This window comes from Haliotis asinina, chromosome 8, assembly GCF_037392515.1.
Source record: "Haliotis asinina isolate JCU_RB_2024 chromosome 8, JCU_Hal_asi_v2, whole genome shotgun sequence".
Taxonomy (NCBI): domain Eukaryota; kingdom Metazoa; phylum Mollusca; class Gastropoda; order Lepetellida; family Haliotidae; genus Haliotis; species Haliotis asinina.
The window spans coordinates 46,616,937-46,635,464 of NC_090287.1; the positions used below are offsets into that span (position 1 = coordinate 46,616,937).

At 44.9% G+C, this 18,528-nt stretch overlaps 1 protein-coding gene across 1 annotated transcript in view; it reads right to left on the minus strand.

Moving 5' to 3' along the window:
• The window catches only part of LOC137295474 (zinc finger protein 318-like), a 57,333-nt gene that overhangs the window by 7,141 nt on the left and 31,664 nt on the right, over positions 1-18,528 (minus strand). Inside the window, exon 6 of the mRNA XM_067826866.1 lies at positions 16,738-18,322. Coding sequence (XP_067682967.1) covers positions 16,738-18,322 — 1,585 coding nt within the window. The remainder of the gene's footprint in view (positions 1-16,737; positions 18,323-18,528) is intronic.

Consider the following 18,528-nt stretch of genomic DNA (forward strand, 5'->3'; position numbering starts at 1 on the left):
GTATATAGCAAAAGGCACCACTTTAGGTTCTGATTGATATATCTATCAAGTTGTGCAGAAAATTATTGAACGTTTTTTGAGTTCTGCTCCAGAAACAAAGCCCACCCCGCCATTAGACTAACACCAAAATGTTCCATGGAAAGACAAAAAAAAAATATAAATGCCAAAAATCTGTAAATAGCAAAAGGCACAACCATAGGCTGAGATTACTAATCTATCAAGTTTGGTCTAAAAATATTGAATGGTTTCTGGGTTATGCTCCGGAAACAAAATGATTACGGACGGATGACGCATCGACTATATCCCCCCACATTACATGCCGGGGGGATAAAAATGAAAATGCCAAAACTGTGTAAATAGCAAAATGCCGAACTAGTTTGGTCTAAAAATATTGAACGGTTTCTGAGTTATGCTTTGGAAAGAAAATGATTATGGATGGACAGATGGACCGACAGACAGACGAGGCGTCGACTATATCCCCCCCCCCCCCGCATTACATACAGATTAGTAGTATAGGGAATGACAGTTCTAAAACACTTTCAAGAAAAGTCTCTACAAAGCCTTATTTACTAAATAAGGCTTTGGTTGGGCCCTTAGATCTTGCTACTATTACCCCTACTACTTAACGTGTGTTGGAGGTAACACTGTGCCGTACGGTACGATCAATAATTCTTCTCTTACAAACCCCCTACCCGGCCCATCCCTCAAGTAGTACAAGTTAGGTTCGTCGGCTTTCATATCCACTTTATCTATGTTGTAAGTTTTGACTGACCATATAGGATCGGTGGCCCGCTTACGGCTATCACCCTCGTGTTCCCCCGGCTGGTATAGATACCTCACTAGGGCCCTATCTGGTATCTGTTTCTCCTTCCCACGCAATGGAGCGGCCGACTCTGCAACTATTGATTTTAGTTTGATAGCGTCTGCCGGTTTCTTACCGGTGAGACGGGTGACTTCATGGTTGATTGCCGACACCACCTTGGGTAACCTCGTGACCCATTCAGTCGATCGTTTTCCAGGGGTGGCCATCTCCCTAGCATACTGATGGCCGAACAAGCGCTCAGCCAAAGTCCTATTAAATCTCTCAACTATGGCTTGGCTGCGATGGGCTCCGGCCGTGCCACGTCTGACCTTTGTATCGTGTTTGGCTAGCAGTTGTGACACGGCACCCATGAACTCCCGTCCGGGGTCAACTTGCAGCTCTGTTGGCCACGTCAGCGGACTGCGTTTGTATATGCGTTCGAATCCTCTGGCTACCTGGGCCGAATCTTTCGTGGTCAAGGGTTCGGCTTCCTTGTAACGACTGGCTACGTCCACTACGGTTAAGGCATACTTGTACCTCTTGTCGTGGGGTAGGAACAGTAGGTCTGCCTGGTGAACGCTATTAGGTATGTTAATACCGAACCTCCTTCTAGGCACGTAGCGTGGTGCCGGCAAATAGATCTGCCACAGGGCTTGTTTTTCAAGCCACGCTTTGGCTTCCTCCGGGGGTACTCGCGCTATTTTAGCTAGTTTATCTACTGCGCTAGCTCCTTTCCAGTACCCACGCGGGCTGTAGTAAATAGCCTCAAATTTTTTCATGTCCATACGCGTATGTGTTTATCCCATCAATAGCTATCCAACGTTTCGTGTCCATAGGCGACAGGGACGTCTTGTTTATAGTCAGTCCGTATATCTTATGTCCATCACTTCTAAGTGTGTTCATTTTATGTCTAAAGGTACGGGTCTTGAACAGGGCTTCCTTGAATCTGGCGTGTTTGATGTGTTGTTTCACCACATACTTCTTAACCCCCTTAGCCTTCCGGATTTCACTATTGTCGGCTTTCAGTATGGAGTACATCTTAGGTCTCAAACCTATGTACTCGGCTATGGGCGTGCCAGCACACTCGTCCTTCATCTTACCTAGGACCTTTTTATTTACCGTACTGTGTATGGCATGGGTCTTAGGGTAGTCGCTGGTGTCGTATAAATCGAGGTGTTTTTTCATGTCCTCGTACACGTCCTCGGTTCGAATCTCCATCAGCAGGGAATCCGTGTCAGTGTACAGCACTTCACACCTGTCACCGTACTGTTTCTTGAGCTCGTTGTAGTAAAAGTCGTACATCAGGTGTTTGGATAAATCGAGGATGCTCATCCCCACGTAAACAGGCCGGTTGAATTTTATGTGGCTTTTCTTCATGTGTAGGGCAACCAAGTTGTCTGTGAATATCTTACTACGGTTGAATGCCGGACTGGCTATCAATCTCCTGAGCTTGTCTTCCTCACTCGATCGAACCAACTTCACTGTCACGCGTTTCCTCAGGTTCTCCATAGTCTTACCAAACACCGAGTTGTTCATGAGCTTGTAGAGATTTTTCTCAAAATCACTGGTGGCTTTTTTTCGTAGGTCTGTGTTCATTCTGATGTAGGGCTCCATCCATGGGCTCTGGTCGAACATGAGCACCCTATGTATTTTGGTCAGCCTCATACCCAACGACAGGTACAGCTGTAGGTTGCAATAGTGAACGATGTACTTGGTCTTATTCATTAAGTTAGGCACGAGTTTTTCAACGTCTGTCACACGCCCACCTAACAAGTTATGTTGGTACTCAGACATCCAGTCTGGGTTAACCCTCATACGTTCGGGGGCCAGGGGGTAGCTGTTGTGTGATGTGTGTAATTCCTTGGTATACTCTAAGTCAACCTCGAGGATATAACCTTTGTTCGAATCTGGTGCAACCCCCATAACATCAACGTGGGGTACCCATTCGAATCCCCCTGTAGGTAGATACTGGCTCATGGCCCAGATTGTTTGCGTCGAGGTAGAGAATGTGATTGGTTGGCTTGTTAGGATCGTAACCTTTCACGTATTGATTATTTGCTTTCGCGTATCGTTTGGATGCCATGGAAATCCCACCTCGCAAGCCTTTCTCAATGAATAGGTGCATGTCGTAATCTGTGAGCAATTCCAAATTAACTCCGGTCTTTTTAAGCAAGGCGTCCCACGACAGACCTGGGCTGGTGTAATACCATGCGGGGTCGAGTTTATACTGCTTGAAACACGTCCGCCTAAACGTCTCAAACACGTCGGCTAACAGCAGTACATCTGTCCTTAAGTACAGGTCGTGATAATCACCCAGGTTCTTACAACCCAGTTTATTCCATACGTTAGTCGCGTGCGAGTAATCATCTCGTGAGACGGACGCCTCATTCAGCTTGCTATAAAAGCAGTCAATAGGAGGTAGTCTGGTCTCGGTGAACTTGACCCAACTATCCATGTACTCATAGGGGTACACACCCTTCCTCATAAGCAGGGGTCTAGTCTCGGCGTTTGTGTATTGATCGGTGATAGGGAAGGTATTGTTGGCCTTGACCAGACTGTCGAGTGACGACAGGAGGAACTGAAACGAGTCAATGAACCTAAGTCCGTTTAAGCTGAAGGAGATGTATCTCTCCATGTTGTTGGGGATGCACGTTATATTACCATCGATTTTCGCGATGGCCTGCATGATCAAGTGTGAGTCGTACCCTCTCAAGTTGTGAAAGACAACGGGGATGTTTATTGTCTTAGGGTTGATTTTAAGCTTGAGGTTGCACGCGCTGTGAGCGGCGCCTCTATACTTACCAGTTATGTGGCAGTGATCTCTCACCGAATCACCGTTAAGTGGTGAGTCACACACGTGACATTTAGTGCTACTAGCGTGAGCTAGCCTGTCGACTCGGGTCATACGCATGGGAGCGATTTTATACAATGCATTCCTAATAATTTTTTTTCCTCCTGCAAACACTTTAGAAACCTTTCAGCCGCGTCAGGGCCCCTATATACTACCGAAGCTTTCGTTTCCCCGTCACAACGGACGACAATGTATCCAAACGAACAGGCTTTATGCTCTTGTGTTTTGTGGGTGAAGGGAGCCTCGACGGCGGCATCACTGGTGGAATCCCCACCCACAACTAAGGCTTCGAAGTCGGCGTATATGATATAAGGCACAGACATTTGGTTCTTGTGGTTACTGAATTTTAGGATATTATCACCTTCCTTAGGCATGTCGACTCGTATGGCCGTCTGCCCCACACCTTGGCAATCCTCCCGGTGGGATTCTAATAAATCAGCTCGACTAAAACCGTGTAGGCATCGTACACAAAAGTGTTTTTCCCCATCGTGTTTCGACTGGTCGTGCAACAACCGGCTGAGATGTTTTATCCACGTGTAGTGATACTTTTCACCTCGTTGGATCATGAATATATTGATAACTTGGCGATCCTTCACTTCGCTGACCCTGTGTACTATTGTTTTGTTACCTTCGTGTCCAAAGACATTTATAGCCAGATTATTCTGTTTTTCTACTTTAGTGATCTGGGATATGGGGGTGGGTTCATCTATACCATCCCAGTTGAGCCCATCATCCTGAGGATAATTAGAAGGCCTGTTCGGATTAGTGTCAGCTGGAAATAAGGCTGACCTGATAGCTAACCTCAGGCAATCGTTTCCTCTATTCTTAACGTTTACTATGGCATGTTTGTTCCTATAGTAGGGGGGCAAGGCTAGGTATGATCCGCCTCTGAACGGCACGTAGTTAGCTATGTCTAGATAGACATTATCGATTTTATCTACAGCCCACCCGGACCCCAAGTGTGTGTAGCGTTCTAGGTATTCTCGTATCTGCTGAAAACTGGTATCGATTGATGCGTCAATGGTCTCTGTATGTGTGACAACCTCTTGTTTACCTTGGAAGTAAGGCTGAACATACTCAGTGGTACTCCCAACCTGCTTATCGAGCGACATTTTCACTGTGATCTGAAACTTGATACTTCCTAGGTTATTTAGTTCCTGGTTGACCTTATCAGCTATCAGAGGCTTGATATCTGTAATGTCTATGTTTCTATCAACGTGCATGCGCCAACCTCTCAAATAGTTGCCTACAGCGCGCTCAGTGCGCACGAACTGTAGGTCAATAGCTCTATTCTGTCGTAATAATTCTAAAAGTTGTGGTTTTCTCATACGGGAATACCCGCCTAAACCCAAATCGTGTGCCTCGGCTTTCAGTTGTTTTACAGTGGGACGTGCTACGGGGGCATGTGATAACAATGCGGTTAACCCGGCTCTCCCCAGGTTTGAATAACCCGTGTGTCCAAGCTGTTTTGCTTGAGCTTTTAATTGTTTTACTGAAGGAGGGGCTTCTAAACCTAGTAATCTCAACAATGCTGACTTCCGCATTCGAGAATACCCGATCACACCTCTCTGTTTTGCGACCCGCTTGAGCTCGCGTACAGTAGTCATAGTGTTTACACCTAAGAGAACCAATGTCTAATTGGTTCACAGTAAAGGGAGGTAACCCTTAAGTGGCTGTTTCACGCATTGGAGTCTATCTTGAGCAGTCGCCTACGTTCTTTTATGTAGCCTTTTTTATTCTCGTAGATGAGTTGATGTCTGACTACGTTCGCTCCGTGAGCTTTACATAGACAGTAATGTCCTTTAACCCCGATACCACACACAGAACACGTGTAGTTAGGACTTCCCATATGGAAACAACAGAACCCCTGATTCCTGCATTTCCTACCACAGACCTCGGTCTTCCCCATAAGTATGTATTCGCATCGGTATGGAGCGGGTCTCATGTTTACTTATATAGGTATTTTAATTTAATTGCTTCGCAACCAACGCAGTAGCTGCTATACCCAACACTATGAAGACCAGTTCACGATTCATTTGTCCCTTGGATGGTGTGTAGTACTGAGCGAGTGTGGGTTTATTGAGCGGTTCCAATTGTTTACCAGTTAGTAGGTAGTATTCTTTCATTGCTTCATCAACATCGTTGAATGTTTGAACGGCATGGTTTTCACGCGTGAGTTGTTCGTTAATAAAATCGATCCTCTGGAGACGTTTTTTAGCGTACTCGGCCTGTGCTCTTTGTAATTTCTCAGTAGCGAGATCGTGCCGCTTCCTTTCTTCCTGTATTTCAGCCGCGTGATCATCTCGTAGTTTCGAGAAGAGGAAATTACTCCCGGAAAATGCCAGGGCATTCACTAACGCCCCACCGACCATCATAGCTATCGTGGCCATCCCTATATTTATTTCATTATATTATCAGGTATTATTCCTTGTTTTACTAGGATGTCTTTTGTGGCCATCGCCATACCAAGGTTCATTATAAGCATACCCATATCCTGCAGGTTGAAATCTAGCTTGATAGTTGGTTGTTTAAGCACCATTTTAGTCAACCGAGCGTACCCTACGGCTAGACTGGCGACCACTGTGGCGTGGTATGCGTCGTTGACGAACGTTTTCCCCTCAGACATTATGTATATGATATAAAATATTAAAATTATAACATGATATGCGGGTCGACTGTTGGGGTGGGGGGCTCACTGTTGGGTGGTGGCTCACTGTGGGAGGGTACCCCCACGTATAACCACGAGATAGCCAAGGCAGCAGTTACGCCTACAGCCAACAACAGTCGGGGGTTGGTCACTTTATGTTGGTTACACCACCGTTTTTTACCGGCAGCTACTCTCTTAGGATTCTTCTGTCTGGTTACTGTTGAAGGGGTCTCCACCGTCACCTCGGGACTCACTGTTGGGGGTTCCTGTGAAGGGGTCACTTCCCTCACTGTGGGGGGTATCACCTCGGGAGCAGCATCCATCTATACTATTATTATTATTTTTTCTCTCAAATTGACAATGCTTTGCCGTGATAATCGCCGCCGTCACTGGAGCCAACAACATACCATATTTGTGGTACAGCCCGCAGCTGATAGAGCTCACGGCGTGTTCGATAAAAGGGTCTTTCTCGAGGTCTTCCCACAGGTAAAGTCGGCGCTCTGGTGGAATGGGAAGGAAGTGTGATACAATACCGGTGTATATCTGGGTCATAGCCGATCCTATTGTCTTTGTCATTTCTGCTCCGAGCCGGGACTCGTATCTAGCGTACAGCTTATCGATTTCTTCGGCTGACATTTTGTGAATTTTATCCGGGGTGTAGTCTCCAAAGTAATGTTTGGCTTTGCCGCCAACAGCCAACGCCACCAGTTTCTCTCGCTTATCATCAGTGGAGCCTGCCGGCGGCGTGGGGGTACCCCCAGGTACCAACTGTTCGAGCAATTCCTCACACTCCATCTTATAATATAACAAGTAAGATTTAGTTTTAACTATATAATACCCGATGCAGACAAAACACAGAGAAATGAAGGTTAAGTTGCACACGACAAATACTTCAAATATCATAGCTATATGCTTAGCTTTGCTTAGCTTTGCTTAGCTTTAGCTTAGCTTTGCTTAGCTTTGCTTAGCATACTATATATGCTACTGGTTGGTCGGTCTTTAGCACGAGCTTAGCGTGTTTAGTTTCAGCGAGCTGTTTCTTCACCCGTTCCCGTTCTAATTTACTCATCACATCGTTCTCTCTCAAACACTCCTCGAACGAATCCCTGTCCTTGCAGTGAAATAAGGCCACCCATCGCGTCTGCTCCCTGAGGTCTTTCAACACCGAGTTGAACTTCTGCGTTAGCACCCAGACGCTGTGATTTGCATGCCGGCCGGAGAAGGCCAGGTACGATAGCATGTCTCTCTTTTTTGTTATCTCGCGATTAGCGCTGCAGTCGTCCAGTATAAACAGCGTCGGTTCCCCTTTAAATTTCTCGTGAAGAGCTTTCAACCAGTCCTGCAGGCGTGTTCCAGGGTCGATTTTGTGTACGTCCGGGTCCGTCATCACCCAAGGTCGCGCGTACGTTTTATTCATGCTCAGAGTAGGGCACATGATAACGATGTTATCGAACACATCCTTGTAGTAACCCTCCAACATATCCAACACGAAAACGGTCTTCCCACAGCCAGTCTGCCCGCACACTATGGCGCAGTGTGGGTCAGTGGGTAGTTGGGGCAGTGGGGACTGTTTATTGTTGGGGGGTGTGGGGGTGTACCCCCCATCAGTAGATGGCTTGCACAAATCTCCCATTGTCTATATTAAGTTGCGCGTCCATAATAACGTACAGATATAATTTCAACTTACCAGCGGGTTGAGCCTTCTTAGTAATCTGGATGGTTATCCCTTCGCTTCCGTTATCTATACGGCGCCCGCTACCGTGCAGTTTATCATCATCCGTGGATCGCATGTCCAACCATAGGGCGTACTTGGTGGTCAGGTATTCACCGATCTGCACGGAGCCGAGGTCCAGGTCCTTTGTTATATAATCCCCCACTGGTAGCTTTTTTATCTCATCCCACTGCTGGTGTGGCCTCATACCATGACTGAACAGCTGGTTGGGCACGCCCTCGATGGTAACTTCCACCTTTTCAATCTCGGGGTTGAAAAACTTCTCGCTGTCCCTCCGGAATGGATCGTAATACTCCACGGGGACGACCAGGATACCTTTCATGGATCGCGCCGGCACGTTCAGGTTGATATTCCACACAGTGTCGCTCTTATCTCGCACGACTGATCTATGCCTCAGTACGCGATCGTACAGGATAGCCATCTTCCCAGAGTACTGGCTTCGAACCTGCCTGGCCAGCTCCGGGCTAGTGACCATGTCGAACTCCAGAGAGATGTTGTCTATGGCATAACTGGCCTCATCACCGTTCGGCGTACGCACTACTTTGCTATAATCGTTAAACGTGAGCTCGTATTCGAGCCTATCACTCAGCGCGGCCTGGTAAAACGGCGCGTGTCCCGTGAGCAACTCGAAGTCGAGCGGCACGCAGAATCGATTCCCGTATGCTCGAGCGATAGCTTGTCTTGCTGGTCTTGCGTGAAGACATACCCTATGCGCGCCCGGGTTGATTTGCTGATGCCCTGGTACACATCATTGACTCGTTCTCCCTCGCTTTTCCAGAGATCCCTGTAGCAGTGAAACACGTCGCTGTCGTCGATACTCAGCACCTCGTTACCGCTGATCTTGACGGTCGTTTTCTTGATGATGGCTCGACCCACGTTCCGCACTAGCTCGCGTTTGTCGTTGTCGGAGGTCAACGTGATATTGAACGCCAGTCGAACAGTGCCTGGTACAATGAGGTCATTCTCACCAAGGTTTGGAAATCTAACCAGCAGAGTTTGATTCTGGTCTATCTTGCTGGGATTGTTGGTGATGGTCACCGACTGTCGCACGGCTCTGGCTCCTAATGGCTCTCTCAATCGGGCGATAGTGCCCAGGCATTCGATGATGACCAGGAGACCTCATTCAGTACGGGCCTACAGCCGGCTGTCGACGCAGTTGAGACCTCATTATCGAAGCAAAGGGCCGAACTCATTAAGGGCGCAGTCGACGATTATTACAACAAAGTTGAAAAGAAAGACAACATCAAGGCGCCGGGAAGGTACTATTCCGATTTTACCATCATCGATGGCGCGCTGCGTTTGAAGGCTCACCCGGGAAGCGAGCTCATGCAAAAAAACTCGAGAGAACCGCTTGCCTTATGAACACTGAAAAATCGATATGGGATTGACTTTATCCGCGATAAACTAGGCTTCAGAGATTACGGTGGCGCGCGACCTAAGATTCCTCCGAAGTTAGTTCAAGGTCTGGAAGGTATCAGGGACGCCATATCAGATCAAAACATGACTTATGATATTAAAAAAGTGTTGGCCGACTACGAGAACAAACCCTTCCCGGGGCTCGAATTTACCGTTCGGGAACTGCGGGGGTTGGATCTGACGATGCAAACCATTCGCGGACATCTCGCGAAAAGCACGGCCAAAATGAGTGAGATAGACGACAACATCGCCTATGAAAAGAAAAAACTCGGTGAAACTGATGACGAGGCTCTGAAAGCCCGCATCGAGAAACAAATACGTAATTTGGAAGAGGAAAGGCAGACCTGGCTGGAGACAGCATCCTCCTTCAAAGAAAAGCTTCGATCCCAGGTCAACCGTATACGGGAAACCATCAATCAAGTCCTCTACCGAGACACCACGTTAGCAGACAGGATTCGGATATTGTTCCGGGAGCAAGGGATCACCATCGCCAGCATTCTGACTGCATTGGGTTTCATCATATCAACCCTGGTGGTGTCACTGGTGGGAGGAACCCCCACACCCCCCACACCTGGCGGCGGGGGAACTCCCACAGGCGGTGGTGTTAAAGACTGGATAAAAAAACTCGGGGAAGGCCTAGCTAAACTGGCTGGTAAAGCCGCCGAAGCCCTTCCCGGCATCCTGGGTAGCATCGTCTCGTGGTTGTTGGGCGCTCTGGCTAAAACTGCCATGTGGCTCAGTCAAAACATGTGGGCAGCCATCGTCGCCGTGGCGGGTCTGGTGTACGTAGCGGCTAAGAAATCTTTAACCAAATAAGTCCCAAAGTTACCCCACCAACCACCAGGGCTGTTTTATTATCGATATGCTGCTGATAGGGGGGTTCCCCCACATGAATATGGGGGTGTGTGGGGGGCACATGAACTTTAGACTCCGGGGGTGGCGCCACTATACCCGTTTCACGTGGTGGGATGTGTGGGATATAGGGGGTGTTAATATCGGGGTTGATACCCAACTTTTGGTCCGCCGTGGCTATGACTATTTTGTTGTTATAACCCACCACTTTTTTTACTCTCAGTTGCATATCACTCGGAGCCATGTACAGCCCCACACCAAACACGTAATTGACTTTCGATCTGGCGTATTCTAACACGTTTTGGTAACGGTCGATGGCCCGCGGGAGATCAACTGGAGAATTTATAGCATCCTCAACGTTGGAAACGAACTGTTTCTGAGCGTCGTAAGCAGTTCCCTTACCGAGGATGTTGGAACGCGTCATCGACTGCGCACCCAACAGCGCCCACACGTACGTTCGAATCGAGTCGTTCAAGCGTATTGTACCAGCACGAGTGAATTCTTTCGATGTTTTTGAGATCATTTTAGTCCAGGCTGTGGCTGCATCAGGATTGGTTTGTTTTATACAGCTGACATGGATCTTTTCATTCGTTGTGGGGCTTGTAAATGTATGACGGTTTGGGTTGTATGAACCATCTTTAGAACCGGCATAATATGTTCCAGACCTGTAGAAGTACACGAGAACTATACCGAGACCATGGTTCACACCAGGAAGGCGAAAGTCTTTATTCGTTGGAATCTCAAACTCCCCACAAACACGTTCATAAGCGCGTTTATCATAGGGGTTATTCGTAATACTCCACGCTTTATCTTGGGGAAGAGGAGCACTTATTTCCTTCAATATTCGTCTCGTTTGATAATAAATATGAAACAAAATAACCGCCTTACTCAGTTCGTCTATACCGTAGTCTGGTGTCACACCCGACCCTGTCGTCGCACACCACACAGCAAAGTTGAGTTGGTTCTGCCAAAACTGCATTGGGTTTTGATTCCAGTTTACCACCGCCTGCGCGTTATTAACGGACACGATATAGTTTTCAAAGATATCAATAAAGGTTGTTTTAAACCCCGTACCATCTGCATTCACCACGATTTTCAAGTGTGCTAAATCCATATTATAATATATAAATTATATATTATAATATGTACATAACACTTCCAGGAATAACGAGCGGTGAGGCCGTTCAGCTGACGCACGCGATCGATAACACGTCAGGTCAACTCGAAGTCGCACTCTGCGATATCACCTACCTACCGCAATGGACTAACATCAACGCCAGCAACAATAAGCTGTTCGTCAGTGGAACTCGCAGTCAGATAACTGACGGCTACTACAGCGTGTGCTCTCTAAACGACGAGGTCTTCAAACCCCTGGGAGCCGAACTCAAGATGAACGACTCAAACGGTACAGTGGTGTTAATCAACAACGGAAGAAACCCCTTGAGGCTCGGCCGACCATTAGCGAGGATACTCGGTATGTCTCCTGACGAGATAAAACCAACAACAACCGTCACAGGCACGAAGTTACCCGACCTAGTACCGTACCGAGAGCTGTACATTCATCTCGATCAGGTGAGCACAACGTATAACATTCAAGGAGGTCACCCTTCCACTATACTGAGAGCAGTGCCGGTGAAAACTGAGAAATACAACGACGGTAGAACCGAGTCGTTTTCACCACGGCAGTATAAGAGATTAACCCAGGGCAACATACCTGAGCTGACAATATCGGTGTTAGATATAAATCATAATCCTGTAAATATAGGATACCTCAGCTTAACGCTTCATGTAAAATGACCAGCGCACAAGGGCCCGGAGTGAAAAAATGCGTCAATATCGGGATCTCCGACCTTGGAGACACGCGCGGTTTCGACGCTCCCGGAGTAGATGGTAAATCGTACGCCTTGCAACTGAAAAACAACATTTACAAACGCGTTGAAATCCCCTCCGGTGGAACCCTAAGTGATATAGTAGATACCACAAGAGCAACAGTCAACACTAAGTACGCCCTTGTCAACACCGGTAATAATAATTGGATAATATACCCATCGTTCGGGGGTAAACTGTTCGACTTAGACGATGTTGAGAGCACTACCGTTGCCCGAAACAAGCCATATATACTCGTCTTCACCGAAGATGACAAGTGGGTGTTGTTACCCGATAACGACGACTGGTTTCTCAATATTAGACTCGTCTCTCCCTACGTGTTCACGGATAACAAAGACAACCACCTAAACAAAGTCGTGAACAATGGAACCCTGCTCGTGGCTTACGTCCCAACTCAGAGACGTAGCGTAGTCGTCAGCCCAGTCAACACTATAGCAGCCCACATGCTATCGAGTAAACCGGCCATACAAAACGTGAAATTGCAGTTGGTGTCTGAATTCGAAGGCGTGGTCACTATACTAGAGAGTCTACCGGCAAACTCAACACTGATCATCAAAATCTACCTAGGGGAACCATCGGGGAATGATGTCGAGATCGTGAAGGGGATCAAACTCGGGTGGGGCAAACAACATCAGTATCAAGTTTGCAATGTTTACGTGCGGGTGGGTTCCAACTCCAACACCAGTCTGCAGGGGGTCAACGTGATCGTGGAAAAAAAGATATCACTAACCAATATCTTCCTGCCTGCCAACATACACTTCATGGGTATGAAGTTCACCCCTGAACTATTATCAAAAAACCAGTTGGAAATTATATCGTAATAGTATAACAATGGCCAGTCATCGTCCCAACACTACACTTAACGACCTAGGAGATACGGAGGGATTCGATCAGCCTGGTGAGGAAGACGCCTTATATATCCTGCACTTCAAAGACAACGTGTACAGACTGGTGTCGTTATCAGATTTAAAAGAGCCCAAATGGCTGATCAACTTAACACTCACCTCACCTTATATCACATTAGAAGACGAGTGGGGGGCCATCTCTAAGATTAGGAATAACGGTATCTGGCCCGGGGATTTCATTTTTGAGGATAAAGCAACATCCTCGATAAGTCTTCGTGAAGGAAAAAATAGGTTAAGTTCTGGAATAAAAAATAAATTAACATTTAGCAGTAAGTTTTTATCCCAGTGGCATCTTGATAAAATATTCTCCCCCTACACACTCATCATAGAAGTCTTCTTTAACCAGGAAAACACCTCAATAGTACACCAAATTTTACCCGGGGTGTCAATACACTGGTATGACGAACACAGAAACAAATATTGTCGTATTGTTATACAACAGGATACCACGGGTCCTATAAACCACTTAATAAGCCTCAGTGGGGTTTTTATTACAACAGGAAAGTCTATTAGCCTCTCACCTATTACCCTGAGTAATCTAGAACTTGTAGACTTCAAATTCATTGATAGAATATTAACTGAAACCCAATTAAAATATCTTTCAAAATATATATTATAGGATGGGTCTGTACCCAGTCGTAGAGGAAGTAGCGAAGACGCTGGAAACCGTAGATGGGTTCCGCTTGAGGCAGTTATGTGATGTGAAACGTCAACTAGAACAAGACCGTGACACGCGGAAAGCACTATGTAAGAAGTACAATAGAGCTTTCAATATCGTGGACGGGGCTGACACTACCCTTATGGCAACCAGCATGGGACTAGGGGCGGCAGGCGTTGGGTTGTTAGCTACCATCGTGGCAGCACCTATAGTGCTAGGTATTGAAATAACAGCTGGGGTGGCAGGGTTGGCAGGGTTGGCGCTTAAGTTAGTATCACGCAGACTTCATCGTAAGGCATTGAAACACGACGAGATCAGGGTTCTGGCTGAAGCAAAGCTGAACACAGTGAGTGAGCGTATTTCCACGGCACTCTCTGACAGTAAGATCTCAGAAGAGGAATTTCGTTCAATCCTCTCTGAACTCAAAAAATATAACGGAATGAAACAAGATATTCGATCCAAGTCTCGTAAGTCTGCTATCAGCGAGGACGAGAAAAAAAAGTACATAGAACAGGGGATACAAAAAGCCCAGCAAGCCTTTATTATGAACACCAAAGAGATCGTAGGCGGTTCACGTTAAACTGTTTCATCGATATAAACATGACATAGGCCGCCAACTTTTTATAGTGTGAGGTATCTATACCAGCCGGGGGAACACGAGGGTGATAGCCGTAAGCGGGCCACCGATCCTATATGGTCAGTCAAAACTTACAACATAGATAAAGTGGATATGAAAGCCGACGAACCTAACTTGTACTACTTGAGGGATGGGCCGGGTAGGGGGTTTGTAAGAGAAGAATTATTGATCGTACCGTACGGCACAGTGTTACCTCCAACACACGTTAAGTAGTAGGGGTAATAGTAGCAAGAGCTAATGGCTCAACCAAAGCCTTATTTACTAAATAAGGCTTTGTAGAGACTTTTCTTGAAAGTGTTTTAGAACTGTCATTCCCTATACTACTCAGATTTTTGACACTTTTATCCCCCTGGCATGTAATAAGGGGGGATAAAAATGCCAAAAATCTGTAAATAGCAAAAGGTACAACCATAGGTTCAGATTATTATATGTATCAATTTTGGTCTGTCAGTAATGAACAGTTTTCGAGTTATATTCAGGAAACTAAATGATTACGGACTGATGGATGCACAGACAGACGAGACATCAACTACATCCCTCCATATTACATGCTGGGGGGATAACAAACCTTGTTGGCCTATCCCTCTCATCACTGATATAGGCACCACGTTAAGGGTGTAATGTCTGTTGCTTGTCTTTTCGTCAATTTCCTTCTGCGTCTCAGTGTTCACGAATAGCGTCTGACCCTCTGACAAATCTGGCAGATTTGCCAATGGTCAGACAGAAGTCCCCAACCTGCTGGCCCCAGTGTCTGACTGAATATATCACAATGACTTTGTCTGAATTTATTCGTGGCATGTGAGAGTGTTTATATATTTATGTTTATAATGCTTGTCATTGTATAATGTTAATAATTTCAATGCCAATAATGAGAAATGATAAATCTGAAATGTGTGTTTAATTTTATTCTGTAGGTCCTGTGAATTTTCAGTGGGTCAGACAGACATCTGAAACTTACAGGACCCAGGGTCTTGTTACTTTGAAACACCATTCGTGAACACTGGTGTCTTTTGAAATATATTTAAAGAGTAGACAATCATTCTTCCAGAAGAGAAAATTTTCCCCTCCAGGCCATGTGCAAAGAAGTTGCTGTCGTGATTCGCCACTTGGGAAAACAATGCAAAAATGGAATTTTGTTCAATAAAAGCTGCTTGTTTTGTAATACCTGACAATGATCATCTGTTTATGAAACATTTCAAAGGAAATAAGATTTTATTTCTCGTATTTTTGTCACGAGAACAAGCAACAATGCCAGACAACACTCATCTGCACTCAAAATAGTTTCATGATGTGATTAACAAAAACTCAATGGTCAAAATAAAGAAGAAAATTCTGAAGCAGAATCTGAATTTGAACACTAATATGCAACAGTTTGTTTGATGACAAACTGAACATATCCAAACGAACTGCGCACAAAAGAGGCTAAGTTTCATGGAAAACCACATGTGTTCTATTACATGTCGCTGGAAGCAAGTACATGTCCGTGAGTTTTTTGCATTTATTTTCCCCCCCTTTTACTCTTCCTCATAACTGTTTTTCCAGTAATATCTTGTGCACATACCTAGGGTGGGATGTTACACCCCACACTGAGGAGACATACTTTTGTTTCCTCATTTGCACATCAATTTACATTGAGAAAACAAGTATGGTTTCACTCTGCTTTAAGCAGTGTTCCAGCAATATCATGGTGGGTGACACCATTTTACCCACGTGGGGAAATCAACATGGGTCATTGTGGTGACTAGTGAACTCTTTAACCACTAGGCCATCCCACAGCCCCTTGACTTCAATTGATGTCTCAGATATTGTTTACAGGTACTTACACTTCTTAATCTACTTTCTTTATGGAAAGCAAATCATTCTTAAAAGTAACCTGATTGTGATTATAATGTGAATAGAATAGTAAATGTAAGCTATTGTAAAACCTCTTTTCTTTTGAAAGACAGTTCAATGCACGAGTATACTACCTGAATCTATAATGGAATAATAATTCATCAATAAAGTCAGTATTAGTTATTACCACTGTAAACGAAACTAAAAACAACAGTCAAAACAAATTTATCCAACTATTGTCAAATGCTAACTGTACATTTATTGAAAATACTGCTTTTTTATCCATCGTGCTACATTGAAGAGAAATCAACTCTGCTGCTGAAGCTTCTACGTACTTGCACTATGGGCCTGTGGCTTTTAGTTCTGAATATGGATTGCTGACACAGATTCTCCCAACGACTCAGTTTTCTGATGATTGTCATGAAAGGCCAAACACAATGGAAGAACAAACAACATACTACAACTAAACTAAACAATTTGAGTACTTCATTTGCAAGAAGAAATGTGAACTTATTACCTTCATTGTCTGTAACAGTGTTAGTTCCAAGTGCTTTGGAAGACACCCCTTCAGCATCTACTGGATAAATATGTGAATTGTCAGTCAAATCAATTGTAGCATCCTCAGTTGCCATTTCTTCTTCAAAATCCTGTCCAATGACTGGGATCACATCACCAAGATGGCAACTATGCCCAGAAGTTTCTTCTTGATTGTCAGTAATATCAGTGTGTGTCTGTAGATCTGCAGAAACCTTTGTTTTTTCATTGACAGTGCTTTCTTTTTGAGGAAGTGTGTTTTCACCTTTCATTGTCACACTCAGTTCAGAAACATTCTTCTCTTCATTCACTATTAGATGCTGTTTTTCTGTTGTTTCATCTAAATGGTCAGAACATTTTTCCACATCATTTTTACAGCCTGCAACTCCCTCAATTTCTTCTGGCAGAAGGATCTGCTCCTGACTCTCCTTATCTTCATCACCTACTACAATGTTGCTGTCAATTTTCACTGCATCTTTGAAGCTAGCTGAATTCAAATTTTCACAATCTTTTTCATTCTCACCTTCTGGAACACTGATCTCATGAGTAAAATCCAGTAGAGTTTCAACCACTAAAGCTTTGCTTCTGACAATCATGTCACTGGACATAACTTTGTTCCCAGTGGGCTTTTCCATATCTTTTTCTTTGGTTTCCTCACTGTCAGGGACTATTGTACTGGGCTGAGGAGGGGGAGGAGGAATAGGTATATCATCAAGGTTGACACTTGATGTACAGTCTCGAGCAGTGCAAGCAGAATCCTGGTAGAAAACACTGTATAATTCTTCAGCAGAGGACGAAGAATTAGAAGATGGATCTTTCGGGAGCGACAGATTCTGTGATCTTGGTGGTGGTGGCTTCTTAGCAGCTATAGGTGTTGACATATCTTCTTCTATTCCAAGTAACTTCATGTCACTCTTCATGTCTCTCAGTTTCTCCCCTTCTTGATTTGGTACGTTATCTGGACTTTTAGCTCTGACATTGCAAGGCTTCTTTACTGTACCTGAACGCAGTTTATACACAGGCAACTTCTTAGTTGTGGGACCTCCTATTGTAAGAAACATGTCAAGTGAGGCAGGCTGAACACTTTCCGATTTTGTAATGCCTTTCTTCAATGGGAGAGCTTCTGCTTTACTCTTGGTTCTAAACAACTCTTTCTTGGTAACTGGTGTCCACGGAGGAAGGATCCGAGGTTGAGGTTTTATTCCAGTTTTCCCAGTAAGTTTTATTGCTATTTTCCCTTTTGTTGTGTCCTCTTGCTTGGAATCTGCAGTGATTTCCTCTTTCTGTGGCTTTGCTTTATCTTCACAAATGCTTTTATGCTTCAGAGAAATGGGAGTTTCATTTTCCTCCTGTTTTCTCTCTTCATCATGGCTATCCGGGTTACTTTCGTATGATGGTAAGTTCTCAACCACATGAGGTACTTCATCAATTTCCCTTTGGAGACTTTTATATTTTCTGACTTTCTCCTTTTCGCCATTCTTTTTTTCTTCCTCTTTCACTTGTGATAAAAAGGCAGTCTTTTCAAGTGTGTATCGTTTCTCATAAAATTCATTCTGTTGTAGATGTTTCTGAAAGAGTAACATATGAGCAAGTCTAAGTTATGTTTAGTCACACTGATGTAAAATGAGATACTATGTTACAATAAATGGATACAACCTTAAACTACATCTTCAACCATTGCTCTAAATGTTTCTGAACCTCACTCATTATAAGGCATTCCTATGAAGTTGATCTGACGTCTGTGAGTAGAGTGAAATGTTTTATTGCTCAGATT